This window comes from Chelonoidis abingdonii, chromosome 7, assembly GCF_003597395.2.
Source record: "Chelonoidis abingdonii isolate Lonesome George chromosome 7, CheloAbing_2.0, whole genome shotgun sequence".
In the NCBI taxonomy this organism is placed as follows: Eukaryota; Metazoa; Chordata; order Testudines; family Testudinidae; genus Chelonoidis; species Chelonoidis abingdonii.
Window position 1 is genome coordinate 30,460,999 of NC_133775.1, and position 19,844 is coordinate 30,480,842.

The 19,844-nt window shown below is 42.0% G+C and overlaps 1 protein-coding gene across 2 annotated transcripts in view; it reads right to left on the reverse strand.

The window, feature by feature from the left end:
* Positions 1-19,844, reverse strand: part of DDAH1 (dimethylarginine dimethylaminohydrolase 1) — a 144,744-nt gene that overhangs the window by 18,384 nt on the left and 106,516 nt on the right. For both annotated transcript variants that reach the window (XM_075067775.1, XM_075067774.1), the window contains exons 2-4: positions 9,626-9,725; positions 8,118-8,191; positions 7,333-7,452 (exon numbers count right to left, since the gene is read on the reverse strand). In XM_075067775.1, coding sequence (XP_074923876.1) covers positions 7,333-7,452; positions 8,118-8,191; positions 9,626-9,716 — 285 coding nt within the window. In that variant the 5' untranslated portion in view covers positions 9,717-9,725. The remainder of the gene's footprint in view (positions 1-7,332; positions 7,453-8,117; positions 8,192-9,625; positions 9,726-19,844) is intronic.

Consider the following 19,844-nt stretch of genomic DNA (forward strand, 5'->3'; position numbering starts at 1 on the left):
CAAAAAGAGAGATGAAAGGGCTTGAACACAAGTGAGTTTCCCTCTCCCACTGGAACTCCACCAATAAAACTCACTTAGTCAGTCTCTGCCCATCACAGAAAGCACAGAAGTATGTCATGTGGGAAGGATGCTATTTCACTGTGATGCAGTCCTACAAAGTTATGGATCCTCTAAGCCAGTGGTTCTCTACCTGGGGGTCCACAGACCATGTCTAAAGGGTCCATGAAACACTTAAGACTGAATTCTGTTCAGTCAGGTTTCAACTATATATACAGACAATAGATTTCCAAAGGGGTCCGCATCTCCATTTGAAATTTTTTTAGGGGCCTGCAAATGAAAAAAGGTTGAAAAGGGAGGGGGACCGAAGGAGCACATAAAAGGAATTAACTATGCCTCTGTTTCTGCACTGATCCTGCCTAGCAATTGTTCCAGTGGCTAATGAGATCTTCACTGGATTACATCAGACAAGTGTCAATTCAATTATTGCTTCAGCAAGACTCAGCACATTGTTAAATGCGTGACTGGGAGGGCAAAAGAAGAGTGGACGGAGCATCTAAAAACACTCTCACCTCAATGCCAAGGCACACACTAGCAAAGGGCCTCAATCAGCACCTCTGAAGGCAAGTTTTCATTGACTTCAGTAGCAAAGGATCAGGCCCAAAAGATACGGGGGGTGGAGGGGTGAGGGTGTGGATGCCAGGCAGGGGCAGTATATAGGGTGAAATCCTGGCCCCTCTGAAGGGGAGAAAAGACCTTGCTTTTCCTTTCTTGATCCCCCTGACAGCTACAGCACATACACAATATACATACTATAAAACTAGATTGAAAGAAATGAATGCTGAAAATAACGCAGGGCAGAGCGAGAGGAGGCTAGTACTTCAGCTGTGGGAGACTTCAGGCAATGAGAGTTTTTGCAGTAAATTTCTACCACTCCTTTTTCATCTAATTCCTTACAGTCTCACTTTCCAATTGTAGCCCAAATAACCATGGTCTATATTTTACAGAGCCTGAAGAAGATCTCATGGCCAAAATGTCACTTCTGATTTATTGTCTGCTTCTAACATGTGTTTTATTATCCTAAAGCAGAGGAAGGCAAACTTTTTGGCCCAAGGGCCTCATCGGGGTTGCAAAACTGTATGGAGGGCTGGGTAGGGAAGGCTGTGCCTCCCCAAACAGCCTAGCCCCTGCCCCCTCCCACTTCCTGCCCCCTCCCACTTCCTGCCCCTCTTAGAGCCCCTGATCCATCCAACCCTCCCTCCCCACTCCTTGTCCCCTGCCCACCTGACCCTAACCACCCCCCAAGGACCTCATCTCCTATCCAACCCCCCTGCACCCTGTCCCCTATCCTGCCCACCCCCAACAGCCCCTCCCCCAGGACTCCCATGCCTATCCAACACCCCCCCATTCCTTGATCCCCCCCCCAAACTTCCACCCTATCCAATTGCTCCCTGTTCCCTGACTGCCCCCCCGGCCCCTTACCATGCCACTCAGAGCAGCATGCCTGACAGCCATGCCACCCGGCCGGAGCCAGACACGCTGCCATGCTGCCCTGCAGGAGCACGCATCCCTGCCACCCAGAGTGCTGCCCGCGAGGTGGTGTAGCTGCAGGGAGGGGTAACAGAAGGGGTGGGGCTCGGGCAGCCTCCCTGGCCAGGAGCTTGGGGGCCAGGCAGGATGGTCGTTTGCCCACCTCTTTCCTAAAGCCTGTACAGACATTTCATAGTTCACATGCAGCTCTACACACAGACAGCACTATGTGTATGATAAATTATAGTATGCTATACTCAAGTAGTTTAATGAATTAATTTAAGAGTTGCCAAAATACATGTTTTACAATACAAAAACCAGAAAAAGATACTGTCCCTCCAACAAGATTGTTGCTAGAGGTATATAGTATCCAGTATAACATGGCAGCATAGCACAGATCAACAGGTCACTTTCCAACTAACAAAAAATAAGCCACTTTATTTGCTAACCTTTACATCCTTAACTCAAATAAAACCAGATGCACTGCCAGAGATGCTCAAACACAGCTTAATCATTTTGCTTTTGTTTTAGGATAAGTTATAATGTTTATTATGGTTTCCTATATGTATTATCAATTAGGCATTCCAGTTAAATATACCTCTGGCGTAGCTGGGAATGGAACCCAGGTCTCCAATCTGACTAGGTTTGGTGGAATTCCATTTTTAATTTCAATGGACAACATTGATGTTTATTTTTAAGACTTTTTCTACTTTTATTGATTTGAATTCTCAGTTGTGAGAAGATAATTATTTAATGATAGATTTTGAGATTCAATATGGTAAAGACTTATAACTGTTAAAACACAAATTGCCAGTGTCATATCAAAACATACAAAGTTGATATTCTTAAATCAGACTAATAAGCTCAAGCTGCATTTTTTCTTATTTTTCCTAACTATAAATTTCTATTATTGATGGAAATATTTTTAGTCAGTTTGTGTGGGTACAGTGGAAGAGATCTACCAACATTTACTGATGAAAATCTAATCCTTCTAAGCCTAATTATGACAGACTCAAGTTTCATCCATTTAGCTACACTGGCTTTCAGAACGAGCATGCCAATCCATGCAGGTGGCGAGTTGCAGTCTTTACTACTACAGTACAGTCTCCTTCAGAGACTGCACTCAAACTCAGGAATCCTGACTCCTAATATTCCAAGATGTTGACAAAATGTGTTTTGTATCCCTCTCTAATCGTTGGTCCATACAGGATAAGTCTACTACTTCTACCTGTTGTTAGATGTCTGTATTGTGGATCTGAAAGTTCTAGGGCCAGATCCAGCTGATGACTCAAAGGGAGTCAACATGTTTCCATAGGATAGTTCTGGTTTTTCAGTATGTTAATTAAAAACCCAGAAAGCCACATTAAAAACACCCTTACATTAAGGGTATGTTCAAGTTTGAAAGTCAGGAAACTCGCAAGTTAAGAAATTCCAGAAGTAAGATTTCTCTGGAATCTTAATTTGGCTTCCTTGTGCATAAGGATGATGATACACTTCACCGACTACTTGTTCTACAGGAACACTGTCTCATCCAGTGGACAGGCTGGACAGTGAAGGAGACAGAGGGTTGTAAGATGAAGATGTTGTGTTTTAAAGCACAGAGCTGGAACCAAGGAAGCTTGCATTCTGCTTCTGAGTATGCCACAGACCACCTATACTGTTATAATGCACAAGGGGACAGAACCCTTCCATGCCTGATTTTGTAAACTTAACTTTCTTTTAACAGTTTTTTTAATGTAACAATATAGCATCCTGGAAAAGCTAGACTGAACTCAGATGTTCCAGTTTCAAAATTACTAAATTTATTATTTATGAACAATACATGACTTGAATAAATAATACCCAATTTGTTAGTTGCAAGCACCAGGACCAATTCATTCAGTACTTTAGGCTAAAATTTTTTTACAGAAAGACTCTTGGTGCAGAGCTTGGTGATAAACTTCCAGACATTCTGCTAAAATAAAACAAAACAAAACAAATTTCTTAGGCTTTTTGAAAGAGTTTGATGGATATTTACTTAGATATAGGCAGGTCTTTACATTATTCTATTTTGTATTCTTATTTATGGGCTAGGTGCACCTGGAATACTTGTTTTTGTTTTAAAATAAATTTGGTGAAATAAATCCACATGTAAGCACCTAACAAAGGGCCTGATCCTAAAATGTGCTCACTGCTTCTGTGAGGTGCTGAGCACCCTCAGCTTCCAATGGCACTTTCATGGGAAATTACCTTCCAGGGCCTTATCCAAAGCCCACTGAAGTAAGTGGAAAGTCTTCATTTATTCCAATTAACTTTGGGTCCACACACAGCACCCTGCAGGACTAGCTTCAAAGGCGGTCTGGTTCTCAGATGTGCGGAGAACTCATGACTCCCACTGAAGTCAACAGGAGCTGCAGTTCCCATTGAAGTAATGCTGGGAATTGGGCCCTCAAAACCTCAGAGGGATTCAGCACCTTTCAGGATAGTATCTTTAATTCAGGTGTCTCTAAGAGGACCTAGTTGCCTTACTTCAGGATCTAGGTTTTAAAACTTTTGCCTTAGTTCAAATGCTTTTAGTTCAACTTAAGTTTGTGGCAATGATTATTTAAGTTGCACACACTTAACATTTTGTCCTACGAAACACTGGGTTTTCTTATCAGTAATACTTGTATGCATTTCTTTGTGTCCCAATCCTTTAGGAGTATACGCTAACCTCGATTCACGGTGTGTAGTTACATGTGCACATGCCTCATTAGTACTGATCCTCATACAGAGATGTATATACTTCTAAATCTCTAATATCAAAGAACACCATGCAAACCAACATGGTCAACAATTTAAAAAAGCTATTTCTCAGTATTTTTTTTTAAAATGTTAGGTTACCTTGCTAGTACCCTCTAAAAAGCTTGAAAACGCATCATCGTTTCTTATTACTAATACTCTGCATTTTGCTGTATCTGAACTGCTGGTAATATTTACATGGCTGGTGCTTTACAACCTCAATTTATTTATCATCTTATCCACAAATATATTTTGGCTTCAGTAGCTAAATTGATGCACTGCAGTATGATGAGCAGAGCTGTGCAAATGGCTTTAATCAAACTGAAGAGTACTCAAATTAGTCTTGGCTTGAGTTCAAATTGAAATTGTCAGAAAACAGTACTATGCTTGAATTTTGTTAGTGTTTATAAATCATCCAAAGAAGTATTTTACTGTGGCTGAGTATCTCCAAGATTTATCAGGCTGCTGCTTGTGATGCCTTTGGAGTTTGAGCCTGATTATTTGGGATGGGGCATACAGATCAACTCACATGGGGAAATTTACATAGCACTTCACGTAGGCTAGATTGTCAGGGATACAGAATCAGGAATGTCAATGCACTGCAACCGAAGCCATTTTCATTTAGTTTCACAGAAAGTGAAAGGGGGTGTGGTGCTGCAGGTAGGTGTGGACTGTTATTATCGTATAGCTACAAGTAGTGACTGCTATCATTTTTCAGTTGAACAGAACATCTCTTAATAGGCCTGTGTCCAGTCGTTTTAGCCTGAGGGTGAAATAAATTATTTCACATTGATACCAGTTTTGCAAGTTTTTTTCTGTTCCATGTGACATTTTATGCAAATGAAGAATTTGCTTATAAGCATGAACTTAGGCTTGCAGTCTCAGACCCTGCTAGCAGGGGGTAGGTCACAGAGATTCACAGATTTGGCAGCTCAGGCTAAGGTAGGTAGGCAGGCAGGCAAGTGTGTGTGTGGGATCAGGGAGTCTGAATGGGAAGCTGCGTGGTTGCTGGGTGAGCAGATGTTGGTATTGCTGGGGTTAAGGGGCACCTGGAGCTCCTGAGAGTCTCTCAAGCCCTCATCCTGCAAAGACTTAGAATATGGTATAACTCTGAAATATACATGGTTCCAACCCCAAAGAGTTTACAGTCCATGGCTCTGAACCGGCAGAGACTTATGCACATGTTTAACTTTATGCATCTGAGTCCCATCGAAGCTAAGCAAGTGCACAAGTCTTTGCAGGATCAGAGCCCTAGACTGTAAGCTCTTTAGGGTAGGAGCCATGTTTCTTTTAGAGTTGCTCCATGTTCTGGCCAGCACACTGGGACCCTGATCCTGATCAGAAGCCTCTGACACAGTCACTACATAAATACTCTTTAATTTCCAAAATAAGTTTTATGGTTATTATAATAATAATAATAATAAATACAAAACCCTTATATATCTAAAACAATAAGCCACATTTTAATCAGCGAAATATTAAGATTTCTTTCCCCAATACACTTAAACAAAGGGACATCTCCTTCACTTTCCTGTTCCTCCCCAGAAGGCGAGACACAGCTGGGTCACAACATATTGTAATTGCATGGGTTACTAATAATCACCACATTACTCTCAACCTGGAAGTAGATTTTTTTGTACGGACAAGCAAAGCCTGAATTTGTTATTTGCAAGAGAACCAGTACAATAAAAGCCATACATTTGGGGAACACATCGGCTACTTACTGTTACTAAACAAATTAACCTTGTGGTGACCTTGAGAAGTCATTCCTGATAAGGATTAAGAATGAGAAACACTGTCTGATGCCCATTTAGCTACAATTCTTTTGGACATAGCTTGACTAAACATATAAATATCACATTACAAAAAGGGGAGCTGTTAGTGCTTTAGTCTACTCTAGACAGAAGACCTTTTAACATCCAGCTTGTGATGGAGAGCCTCTCTAGGGTGGGCACTGGAGTCTCATGATGATAACTGCATAAGGAGTTCATGTGAAGGACTGACACTTTTTGGAGGTGACATTAGCCACCTTACCCTTCTGCAACTGAAGTGCAGCAATGGGTTCATCCTAGAGCTTGGACTTCACTTTACTCTATGATAGCAAGGCAGGATCAGCAATAAATGTTCATGTTAAAAACTTCAAGGCAGAAGGCTTTTTCAGATTGGTAAGAGTTACTAGTGTCCCTTTGAGATAAGAAGCCAGAAACTCAACACTGTCCCTTCTCTCAGGCACAGTACTTGGTTTGGCACATTTGCCTGTTTCCAGTTCCTACTGTATTCTGCCCATATCCTACAGCTAGGTATCAGCACATTGTGGAATTATTGAAAGTAGAGCCTATATCTTCCCTTTCCCTTCAACCCATCTTCCTTATTTTCTTCATCTCACACCTTCTGGAGAGGGCTGCATGCTCCCAGCTATTCAACTTTCTCTCCTCCATCTCAGAAATTTCACTATCCTCCTTGTTATTTCAGCTCACATCTTTAGGGTTATTTTCCATTCCTCTTTAACCTTCTCTCCTCACATCCAAGCTCTCAACCCTTTTACCTCTCTCTTTGACATTTCCAAAAATCTACCTGGTCTTCTCTTCAATCACTCCCATGTTCCTGCTTAAAAAAAAAGAAATCCTATCCCACTGCTCTGACCATGTTCACTCCTACCTTAAATCCTTCCACTTAATTTTATGCATCAAGAGATAAGAATTCAAAGTTAATAAACCCAGACAACTCTTTCCCTGCTTAAGTCTCTACCTTCATTTCCACCTATTCCCCATCCCATGCAACAAACAAAACACATCCCCTCACATCATCAGGTACAAGCTTGTAGTAACTCTGGAAGCTATTTTAGATCATTAAAACTAGATTAGCATAAAACTTTCCCTACATAATTAATAAATAATATTCCCTGCACTTTGTTCATGTGGGATTCTCTGAGGTGTATTTATTTCCCTCTTGTATTGACAGTGTATCTATTTTAAACTCAGGTGTTCTTGTCTTAAGATAAAAGTAAAATTAGTCACTTATCACACATTTTCCTATGCATTTTACCTTGAGGGCTTTTTGCGCAGCTTCAGTCGAACCAATGGCAATCAGGTTTGGTCCAGCCATGCTACAAAAACTCTTCAGATGCAAAGAGTCATAAACAGGGACTGTGGAGACAGCATAATCCTATGTAGAAATGAAGAAGGTGCACAGTAAATACTTTAAATCAGTACCAGTTCCATAATTGCACTGAGTAATTCAATGACACATTTTAGCTCCTCTGCAAATTAACTCATCTGCATGTCCTGAGGTAAACTGACTACAGTCAACTATGACTGTGACATGCCCCTTTGGGCTGTCTTGGCTTGCCTTGTGCAACAAAGAAAAATACAGAACTACTGCAGTTTTCACTACTTGTGCACCTAAAAATAAAATCTGTTAAATGTTTAAAAATTACTTATATAAAAACCCGTCAGGAACCCAAGTGAGAACATGTTCATGCATATTGCTGAGCTTCTCTAGAGGAGGAATGGGAGGCCTAAGATAGCAGCAAGTAGTAGTGACCTGGCACTGCCCTACTTACAGTATTAGTCCCTCATAACTGACTTGACTCCACATTTACTTTGTCCCCTTTTGAAGATCTGTGACTTTGATGGATCTGTTGGCTTCTCTGCCTTTTTGTAATTCAGGCCAGTGCCTAGGAATCTAAATAGAGATACTTAAGGAGCCTGACTTTAGATACCCATTTCTGAACATTTTGGCTAATGTCTTTGGTTCAGCTGGCTATAGTTTAACCCCTTTGTCTGTGCTACAAAAAGCAGAATGTCTTATTGCAGAACAAGTGTACAAACCTTAAATGTGTCAGCCAGAATTTCTGCACCACGTTGATTTGTCCGTTTTGACAGACCCACAAAAAATTCCCTGCCTGAAATGAAGAGATTGCAAAGAATAGTAAAGACAAAATTAATGATTTTTTTTATTTGAATGGCTGAAAAATACATGGACACCAACCATATCTAATAATCAGAACACATATATTTTAAAAATAGGCCAAATTTGAGATGGAGATGTTGTAATATAAAGTCCTTCACAATCATCAATATGAGACTTAACTGTGGCTAAAAAAGTCTAGTAACAAAACTAACTAGAAATGTAGATTTTAAAAAAATGCAACTTGCAATTGGAAGTTGATTCTAATTAAATTCTTCTTCTGGTGAAGGATAATCACTGTAAATTACACACAAACAGTTCCCTTTCCTTTAAAACTTTGCAGTGGTCATAGGATAAATGGAGAGAACAGCTGGACTGGATTAGCAAGTCACCGATTGACCTTCTGTTCCTCTTCTGAGATTTCTCTCACTCTTCGATTTTAAACCTCAGTAATAAAGACACAGCTATCTTCAAGGTGCTAGGAAACAGATACTGGGATTTGCAACATAGTAGAAATGCCTTACTTTTTTGGTTTGCTTAGTCTGAAACAATTTTGTTCCCTTTGTGAGTAAGGCAAGCAACTTGTGTATTGTGATGGTGATCAAAATAAACAGCCTCATTTATCTCAGGTAAGGGGCAAATGTATACCCAGCCAATGTGAGAAAATGCAGAATGGGTTTAACTATGTAAAAATCAACATCGGTATCTTCCCCTTTGAATTTGTTCATGCATATAATTTGAGTGGCAACTCCACTTCTCTTCCACGTGAGATCTGGCAAGCAAGTTTATTTTCCCCATAAACGACAAATGCACTACCCAGAGTTTACGCAAATAACTAACCACAATTACGTCTGAGTCAAGCTTTTATGATTCCCACAAACAGGTCTGTGCAAACATGGCTGCCAGCAACAAAAAATATAAAATGATGAAAATAACTTGACTTCTGAAAGCATTTTCTTTATCAGTAAGTAATACATTACAAACTAGGTGAATTAAGGCTTAAATACACATGCTTTGTATTGTGTCTACTGCTACTTCCATTATTCTGCATTAGGCTGTGGCTACACTTGAAACTTCAAAGCGCAGTGTGTCGCAGCGCCAGCTCTCCCAGAGCTGCACGTAAACCACATCCTCTACGGGTGTAGCTTGCAGCGCTGGGAGCCGTGCAGCACTCAGGGGGGTGTTTTTCACACCCCTGAGCACGAAAGTTGCAGCGCTGTAAAGCGCCAGTGTAGCCATGGCCTTAGTCAGGAAGTTTGTTCAAAAAAACATCTCTCAAAACTAAAGTGCTGTGCTGCCATTTGGTAAGCAAATGACCTAATAAAATCTTTACACTAGTATAAATATAATATTTATTAATAGAGGCCAGATAGTGTTAAATTCTCCATGCAGTCCAGAAAAAAAGAACAAATTCACTTTAATACTGTACCTGTAAATAAGACATCTCCACCATCTAAGGTTGCATTTTCATCTGTCATCTCTACAATGTTGAGGTTAAGACTTTCTAGTGCTCTCTTCATTGCATCAACCTGTTTCAAAGTAGAGTCTCATTTAGGTTCCACCATTAAAAACATCAATTAATCAAATCACAATAGGCATTATTTTAAATAAAAAAAAGAGGGAGTCAGATAACCGTTAGTAAGACAGAAAGTAAACATCCCAGCAGGTCCTGCCAATCTCCAATCCCAGAATCCCTTCAGGGGGCTCCAAAGCATGGAGGGGATATGTGTGGAAGTCAGTAGTGAGAGTCTCTGTCTTTCGTGCAGACACCATGAAGGGTTAGAACGTGCCCACTAAGCATGTCAGCCCCAGTCCCTCTCCCATGCTAATCCCTCAATGCTATAAAACATGGTTTCCTGTGGCCTCGAGTGGAAGAGCTATGGCAGAGAGGTGGTATTCTCTACTTCTGCACCTCCTAATCACAAGGTTTTCTTGTCTATCAGCCATGGAGGTGGAGATTCTGACTTGGCTTCTATCCACTAAGGGGAAAGATACAAATCAATCTAGTTTTCTTAAGTATCTGCATCTTACTGATTATTGATATCTATGCCTTGTGTTTATGAGCTCTTTGTATTTCTGTACATTGTGGGCTCAGTCCTTCCCTGGGTCTGAGTGCTGCTTAATGGATGGGGGAAGCATGGAGTGGAGGTGTCAGAAATCTAGTTATGGTTTCCCCAAGTCTGCTCCAGACCAGCTCCAAGCTCAGAGCAGCCGAGAGACTGCTCTAACTTACAACACTGGTGCAAAGCACTTTATGCCAGCGGAGGGCCAGTATAGTAGAGATCTGATCCACCATGCCCCTGACACATTCCTTCTTCCCCAAATATTCTCCCTGTGTTGGAGGAGGAGGCAAAAGTGGCTAGTATTGAAGCCATCTCCACTGATTGTTCTACAGCCAGATATCCTGCATATAGACTATGACCAGCTATACTACAGCCAGGATATCCATTGCCCAGCTACAGCCATCCCCTTTGTGCCACCTGTGCCAAAAGAAGCTTATAAGTGAAACATCCATAAAAGGTGCAGATAAGGCTGATAACATACTACAGGAACTGCAGCTAATAGCAAGAAGGAGTTATTTCACAAAGTGCACAAAGCCCTGATCCTCTTCAACAGTTCATTATACTACACTAGACAGCCTGTTCATTATATTACACTAGAGCGAGTTACCAGCCATTAGGAAATGTGGAAGACACACTGAGTGTGTCATTTAGTTCTCTGTTTCATTTAGGTCCTGGATCTGCGTAATATGGCAACTTAAATGTTTTTAGAAGAAATGAGAGAATTCCAACATGGCTGACACACATGCATAACAAACAGAAGTGAACAGGAATGTACAGTATTTAAATTAGAGTGATTATGAGAAGACAGTAAGCAGTAATGCTGAACAACAACATTTCAAGTACGCTTGGCAAACTGTAACAAACCCAGCAGACTCAGTTTGCTGAGTTACAATTGAATAAAAATAAGGAAATGCTTTGTTTTTGCAGTGTTGTTGAAGTTGTGTTGGTCCCAGGATATTAGAGAGGCAAGATGGGTGATAAAAGATGTAAAAGTATATTACCTCACTCACGTTGTCTCTCCATTTCTGCAAGTCTGATAGTCTCACAATTTCAAGAACTTTACAGAAAACAAATACTAGAACATAGTAAATACTATCTCATTTTTTCTAAAGCTTGTGTGAAACAAGCTGTTGGACATACATCTAAGAAGAAGACTTTTAATTCCCATGCAGTTCAAATGTACTGGCTATTCAAAACTTACATCTAGTTACATTCCTCCAATATCATGTGAAATTAGGTAACACGGTGGCCCCTCTTCTATGGTCCTGCCAAACTGCAATCCGCAGAACCCAAGGCAGAGAGGTGATCCCTCATGTAAGTTACAGCAGCCTCAGTGTGTTCCTGTGTTCAACCTGTGTGAACCTGTGTTCAAGCTACCCGGGCCCCAAAGGGGCTATTCTGGCAGCTGGGAATAGCCAGAGGGCAGAGGTGCTTCAGCCACACTCATTCTTCCCTTACCATTATCCTTACATCAGCGCTGTGATGTAAGAGTAGCATAGAGCTGCTCTACAGCAAACAGGGATTCTCCCTATATTTGGGGGTTGGGGAAGGCAGTTATGATGGATTTGTGGCCACACTGTGCCACCAGACCTGTATTGTAACACAGAATTGAGCCTACTGGCCTTTTAGAGATAAAGGACTGAGACCCCCTGCACATGGAACTCTATTGAGTTTACTGGGAATTCCATGCACCTATGGCTGGAAGGATCAGATCCAGAAGCTGGAATTTGTCTTGTGCACACATTAACACATCTATTCTGATCTATATTCAGATTAATCTCAGATACTTCAGGCTGAAACACTGCACTTAAAAAGGTCTCCAGCCAGGAGCAATGGGTTTTTTTTGTTTAGTTGGTTTAAAATGTAGTGTGAGACGCTGTAGTGGGGTGGTCACCCCGCTCCAGCCCTGAAGGGGTTAAAACAGCCCTGCAAAGGGCCGCAGATGGGAAAAGGGAGGCTGATGGGGAAAGCAGCCACAGCTGTGGCCAGCTTAATTAGGACCCAGCTAGCCCTTATACAGGGCCAGCTCCAGGCACCAGCGCAGGAAGCAGGTGCTTGGGGCGGCCAATGGAAACGGGCGGTACATCCAGATCTTCAGCGGCAATTCGGTGGCGGGTCCCTCAGTCCCTCTCGGAGGGAAGAACTGGCTGCCGAATTGCTGCCAAAGAATGAAACAGCGCAGTAGAGCAGCCGCTGAAGTGCTGCCACTCGCGGCTTTTTTTTTTTTTTTCTTTCCCCTCTTTGCCGCTTGGGACAGCAAAAAACCTGGAGCCAGCCTTGCCCTTATAAGAGGGCAATAGGCCAAAAGCAAGACACACGCCCTCTCTAGCTTTTGAAGGAGAAGGACCTGGCTGCCTGGGAGCTGAGAAAGGTACCTGAGATGGAGCAGTGCTGAGGAAGGGTAGGCGAGCTGGGGAGCTCCAGCTAAGAAAAACACCAGGCTGCAGGCCCTGCTAAAAGGGCCAAATAGGTACAGGGCTGCAGAGGGGCAGCCCAAAGATAGGCAAAGGCAAACCCTCCTTGCCAATGAGTGGTTTACAGACTAGTGGGGGCTAGATGGTGACTGGCAGTTGCCACTGAGGCAAGGTGGAGGTTCCCCTGGCTGGGGAGACCCAGATTGTGGGTTACTGCTGAGGGCAGCTCCCCAAAATAAAGGGGCACCGGGAACAGGCCACAAATGAAGGAGAAGCTTGCTATAGGTGAAACAGCAGGTGTGGCTTTATTTAAGATACCCACTACAACACCATACGGACTTGGAACATAAGCCAGAGTGAAATAGACCAAGTAACTTGTGACTCAGTGCAATGCTACCCTGGCACAAGAATAGAAGCACACAAGAACTCAAGTCACAGGTAGGGAGAGGGATTAAATACGCACATAACATGGGATTACAGAAGGCAGGATACCGAACTTCCCATCCTTCTACCCCCACAGCCAGTTCTGTAGTTACACATTTATTGTTAGTCTGCTGTCTCAATTAACTTCCAAAACTGTAATTAACAAAATAAACCCATCAAGCTTCTACATGGAGACACCGGCCTTCCTGAACTGGGGCGGGGCAGAGACACTCTCAAAGCAGTGTTCATTCTGGAAGTTGAACAAAGTGGGTTCCATAAGAAACAGAGCATCAAGGTCTGTCTGGGTCACCAAATTCTGCTACATCCTGGAACAGGAGTCCTACCCCCCCACCCCCAAAAGTATCCAGCCCCCTTTCACCCTCTCATTTCTTTGGTACCTCTCTCCTTTCCTTCGTTCTCCGCTCCCAAGTTCCTGCACCCCAAGGTTTTTCTGTCCTTGTTGTTCTCCTCTACCACCACTTCTTGCTAGTTTCTTCTTCTGGCTCATTATTTCCCCCCACCTCTCACCACACCACTCCCTATATCTTTGACCATGTCCTCCCACACATTCTCTTTCATTCCTACACAAATGCAGCAGGTCTTCAAGCTTCTCTCCTGGGCTGTTTCAGGGCTAGTTCTGTTTTCAGTGCTTTTTGCCATGGCAAGCAGCCATGCATTTTGGCTGTCTCTGTTCTATAGTAACAAGCAAAATTGAGAAGCAATTTAATGGGAACTTCACAAAAGAAGGGGTCTCTGTCCTGTCCCTCCCCCAGAACACAATACTGAATCTTGGCGGGGTGGGGGGAGTTGTTTTTTTAAACGTTCACATACAAATAGGACCACCTCTATTTTTATAGGGCTCAGCGCAAAAGTAGGACGCAGCACATATCTGCTTTCACCCATAATCATGTCCACATACCTTGGGCCCAGCAGAGCAGCCTTCTGTATTTCATCCCTGAAAAATTATGGTTAACTGCTCCTCCCTGCCTAAATTAATCAATCAATCAAATCTGGGGTTCTGGAGACCACTCTTATTAATCCAGAGAGGCAGGAGGTGGAGTCAAAGGGCAAAATTTCCAAGAACAGAGCAGTAGAGGGCAATTAAGGAACTCTGTACCTGTTAAAGCCTGCTGGCAGCAGAATCGGACAGGACTGCAGCCAAGAAATTACATAATCAGATAATTAGCAATCTGTGTGATTGGCAGAAAGTGTTGAATGTGGTGGTAGAGACAAATGTTACCACAGATTGCACAGATCCAGAGCTGTCACTACACATCAACTCAAGCAAAGATACTACCATTACAGATAATAAATTTCACCATCTTTCTACATGTTATAGAGTGATCTGAAGACAAATTCCAGACTTGAGGTAGTTGAGTGTTGGATACAGATTTCCATATTTTTGCAAAAATATGTTGTGTGGAATCCAGATCCATGCAAGTTAATGACAAGTTTTTGTTTGTTTTTTGCATTTTGTTGTTAGAGAGAATATGTACAAGGGTATCACATTCTGGGGTGCAACCCAGACCAGTGAAAGGTTGTGCCACCACCTGCCCCGCAACCTTTGCCTCACAATGCTTTGCTGTTGTATCTCCCAACCTGGGCCACTCACAAACAATATGCAGGTAACATCCTGAGTGTGTGTGTGTACCTGTAGTCCTGGTCCTGCTGCTCTGACCCCAGCAGCCTGTCAGCAACATACTAGCCCCACACTGACTTCTATCAGCCTTGGTTACTACTTGCAGAGTGACCCAAACATGCTCCCAGCCCAGAATTTTCCCCAAACACATGTTCTGCACTGCCCAGCCCTTGTAAGGAGTCAATATTCAACAGTCTGCTATGGTAACTGGAGTTACCAACAGGTCAGTCTAAACACTGGATTTGTTTAGATTAAAAAATAAAACAAGATTATTAACAAAAGAAGATAGGATTTTAAGTGAATTCAAGTATCACTTACTCAAGTCAGAAATGGTTACAAGACAAAAAGATAAAATACCTTATAGAAGCTTAAAACTTAACAAGCTAGAGTTGTTCAAGGTAAAATCTGTACCACACGTTCCCAGCAACATGGCTGACCAACTTCTTAGGTCAGGATCTCCCCCAAAAGTCAAAGGGCTGGCTCCTTTGTCATCTTGTGTGGGGGCGGGGGGGGGGGGAGAGAGAGAGAGATCTGGGGTATATTTTCCCCTCACTTTTATAACCCAGTCACCCTTTGAAGTGGATGCTTCTGAAGGTTACTCCTCAAATCAAAGTTTACTCAAAGAGTAAAAATTGTGACCCTGAGGTGATGAAGGTGGCTCCATGCTCTTTCATTTCACCTGTGTTTGCTGAAATGCAGATTTGCCTTGTCTCCTGCCATTTTCCTCCCCTTTGCTGTTCTGAGGATCCTGTTACTGCTTACATGTAAATTGAGGCACACACACACTCCTTTGTTTAGGATACACTTTTTAAACACCTTTTGCCTAGTCAGGGCTGTGTGGTGTTGAACATGTGCTAATGTCATCGTAGGGGGATTTCATAACTTTACATATCATGTTGCTACCTACATTTCACCATGATATTATTCACCAGCAAGTTATTAGTTTTCAAAGATTATGACAATGGTGTGTAGGTGCGAATCCGGGGTGCTTTCAGTCACAAAGGGTCACACCACAGAGCATATGACTCAGAACCAGACCTGTTGAGAGACAAGGGACAGGCCATGGGCATTAAGGGGAGACTCCAGGAAGCAGCATGTTGTCTAGGTTGCTCCACATAGAGATTCTCAGTAGTTCCAGGGCAGAGGCCCTGGGTAGGCCAAGCTTGCAGAAAGCAAGAGACAGCTAAGAAGGCTGGAGGGCCAGCAAACTTGTTAGGAGGAAAGCCTCAGTAAAGACAGGACTAAGAACCCTGCACCAAGAGCTGAGTGCCAGCTAGGAAGGCTGGATGGAAGATCTGTACTTCTGGTTTAGTTACCAAGTTAGATTCCCCAAAGGGAAAGATTACTGAGAAAAGAAACGCATAGAGTAAAGTTTCGTTAACTGGAGAAGAATGAGAAACAGAACCAGATGCTAGGAGAAGATATTTCTGTGATTAGAGTACTCAAGATACCACAGTGATGTAAGGTACCTACGAGTATTAAGCAGGTGATTCAGAGCCAGAAACCACTGCCCCAGGAATGGCTAGTGTTGGCTGGGAAGCAGGCATAGCCAAGACATCTAGAGGATGCACTGACTCAACTCATTCCTAAGTGATGCTCCTATTGTTCCCCAATTGTAACCGAAGGCTGCCTTTCCCAAGTGAGATGCCTGGAGAACACCATAGGCCTTTCCCTGGCGTGCAACCAAGTGCCACTTGTCACTAATCCCCTGTGCCACTAAGAATGGTCAGGCCAGTTTGCACTAAGCTGCTATTAAATAAAGCTTCTAGCTAATCAGAATACCTGAAAGTAAATACTGACTCTCAGTCTGCTACTTGAGCCAGATGTACATTTTAATTACCACATGCTGATTACAATTTAACAATCAGGCTGTGGCAGAGGCACTGTGCCATGTGTCTTAATTTAGTTTATAGAGACAGCTGCTTAGACATTAAAAAAATAGAACTAGAAGCTGAAACAGTAGAAAGCTAGCATATTTCATTGTTCCAGCCTCCAGCAGTATATGCCCAAGATGTTTTTTTTACGTGACCGTTTGGTACCAGCTTGGCTCATTTTGTATTTGCAGAGCTCTTAAAAGCCATTACTGCCCTCTAGACATTTTGTCCATCTGGATCTTTTCCCCATAACAGGTGTTAATATATAAGCTGATGGCTATTTTTAAATACACTTTTCAGGTTTCTAAACATCCAGTATCAAAAGTCCTATATAGTCATCTCTATATTCGAAGTACGGCTCATACTGATGGCCCACATATACGTGGAACATTACAAGTTACACAGAAATATCCTGCCACATCCATCTGCCGGATAACATGCCAAACATGTCCAAAATTACTGTTCACTGTCTTGACTAACTCCAAAATCTCCATATAATGCATTCAATACAGAGTCAGAAATCAAGACAGAAAACATGAAAGAACGAGGGAAAAGGGGGTGAAACTGGTAACCAGAGGAATCAAAATTTTTCACTGAACATATTCTTGAAAAGTTAGGTTCCCAAGAATAATTTCTTGTGTGGTAAAATAACCCAGGCTTACCTTATCATCATCAGAAGGGTATTCTCGATGGATTAAAATAGTCTTGAACAGTTTCTTCAGCATATTGAGTATAATAAACAAGATTTTCACTGCACATCAGACATGCATGCTTTTCACAAGCAAACGTAATGCTCAGGAAAGATGCCAAAATTGACAGCCCTGGAAACTAAAATCCTCTTTGTAGTGCCATGGTAACTCTGAAAGCATCTTCATGCTGTGATGCCCATGCATGTCACCCCTGACCTAGAAGTTTTCATGTCCACTGAGTCTTTGGTTTTTCAGCCAAAAGTACCACCTGTGGTGATGTTTAGCTATCCAATAAGTGGAAAAGTATTGCGGTCTCAGCCTGGGACCCAGTGCATTTAGTCATAAAACCATCCCCAAATCACGATGGATTAGTCATGTCTCAAAAGGGTTCCTACACAAGAAGAGCAGGGTTGTTATAGATCAGATGAAACCTGTAACAAACATGATGATATCTGTCCTTCACTGGTTAACAGCAGCAAAAAATAAAAAAATGGCAAAGATGCAGTATGATGCTTTGCCCTTAATCTCCTACTCCAAAACAGTTTTGGTTTCTATTTTTAAATCAGAGTTGTGTTTTTCTGAAAGGCAAAATTTTCACCATGGAATAGTTCTAGTATTTAATAATAGATGAAAGCAAAAAAGTTACAGGTCAAACTTTGTTTCATGAATAAAGCACCAAAAATTCTGTTTACTCCAGGATAGAGCTGAACAGAAGTTTGCTGGACAAAGTCCTCTTTATAAGACAATTCTGAAACACACAAACATTTGTGGAAATGAATTCAATAATAAATACAAGCATGTTCAATATAAAACAGGTCCACTGCTTGCTTTCAACACACTACCCAAGAGGAAAGGCTGACTTTCCTCAACCCATCTCCTTTCCATGAAGACTATGTCCTCAGATACAGTCCAACATGAATTTTGACAGGCAAAACAAAACCAAAAACACCCAACCACCACTCATCTTTATCATGTTCAGGTTTTCTGCGTCATTATGTAATCTCTGCTTTAGATTTGATGTAATACAATACTAGACTTTTATAACTGTACCAATTAGTGGAGCAAGTGGCTGAATGTTAAAGCTTTTATGCTTTGTGTAGTGATTTTTTTTTCTAATAAGCACATTCCTACTGTGAGATGGGATGTATCTAATCCATAATAAATCTGACTGAGAGACAGTGGACTTCAGCCAGCTCAGTTTCAAGGAAGAAGGACAATAAACATGTTTGACATTCATCAAAATCTAATTTCCTCACCCCCTGCACTTTAAAAATGGAACCCATTACACTCCAGATAGATGGGCTTTATCAGTTACTGTAACTGATATATACAAATCTCTTGCTTCTTTACATTTAAAGTACTTTAAATTGAGCCATTTCTTTACAAGTTATTTATTGGGATTCTGTTTTCTAGTCATATTCAAACAAATCTTTTCAAAACAAGAGGAGAAGCGAGGAATTGAAAGGAGGAGGGAATGGTCACGGGTACTGTTTTTGAAAATCCAACAAAAAGAATAAATAATAATTAATTAATTAATTATGAGATGGGCCTGAACTCAAACCCACTTTCTCAATGTTCTAGAAATTTGGCTCCAGATCTGAACTTTATGTAGTGAGCCACCCCTGCGTCTAGGAGAATTATTTTGCACTTGGGGTGAAATTCATCCTTATACAGAGAAGCCAGCCCATGGGCTAGGCACCACTTAAGCTCTGAAGTACCACTTTGCAGAAGGGTAACATTATCTTTGAAGAATACTTTGGCAAGAACCTACTGCTGCAGAACTGCTTGGGGAAAACTACTGAAGTTTTCCTGCCTCTCCAAAAAGGCCTACAGTGTCAAAACAAAGCAGTGCTGAAGACAGGTTCGTTAGGGGCTCCTCACACCAAATGTGCACAGCGACGGATGTTACTGCTTCTCATATGGATTTTTGCTGTGGCTGTGCGTATGGCCCCAGCAAATTCATAGCGGCCACAGTTTTGAGAGTTAAAATATTATGCTAGTGACACTCTTTTCCAAATATCATGTGGCTGAGTCATGTGAATAAAATAAGAAATCTTTGCAATGTAAAGAACAACTATTAATAGTATCACCTTGGGCCTGGGCTGCTGCTGCAGACAGCAGAGACAGTGGCCATGGCAGGGAGCTTGGGGGGAGGGAGTGTTGGGACCCCAAAAGTTATGGAGGCTGCATATGGAGTATTACTATAATATTATTAATATTGTTACACAACGATCATAGGGAGAACTATTTTCAATTCTATAGCACACTATCTGAAAATCTTAAAGCTCTGCCAACGTAGGAAAAACAGTCACAGTTCACTATTTTTACACTTTGGCAGAGGTTAGAGAGTCACATGAGGTCATGCAGCAGAGCTGGGAACACCCGCAGATCTCCCGCATCAGACCTCAGCTCTCAGTGATTTGTTAAGTGACGACAGTGTGTTTGGCCCTGTACAAAACATAATCCCTGCAAGGGGAACACACAGTTTAAGAGCCACTAAACTACACTGTCTGCCTAAATCTATTTCTCATCTGTGGTAGATTAGA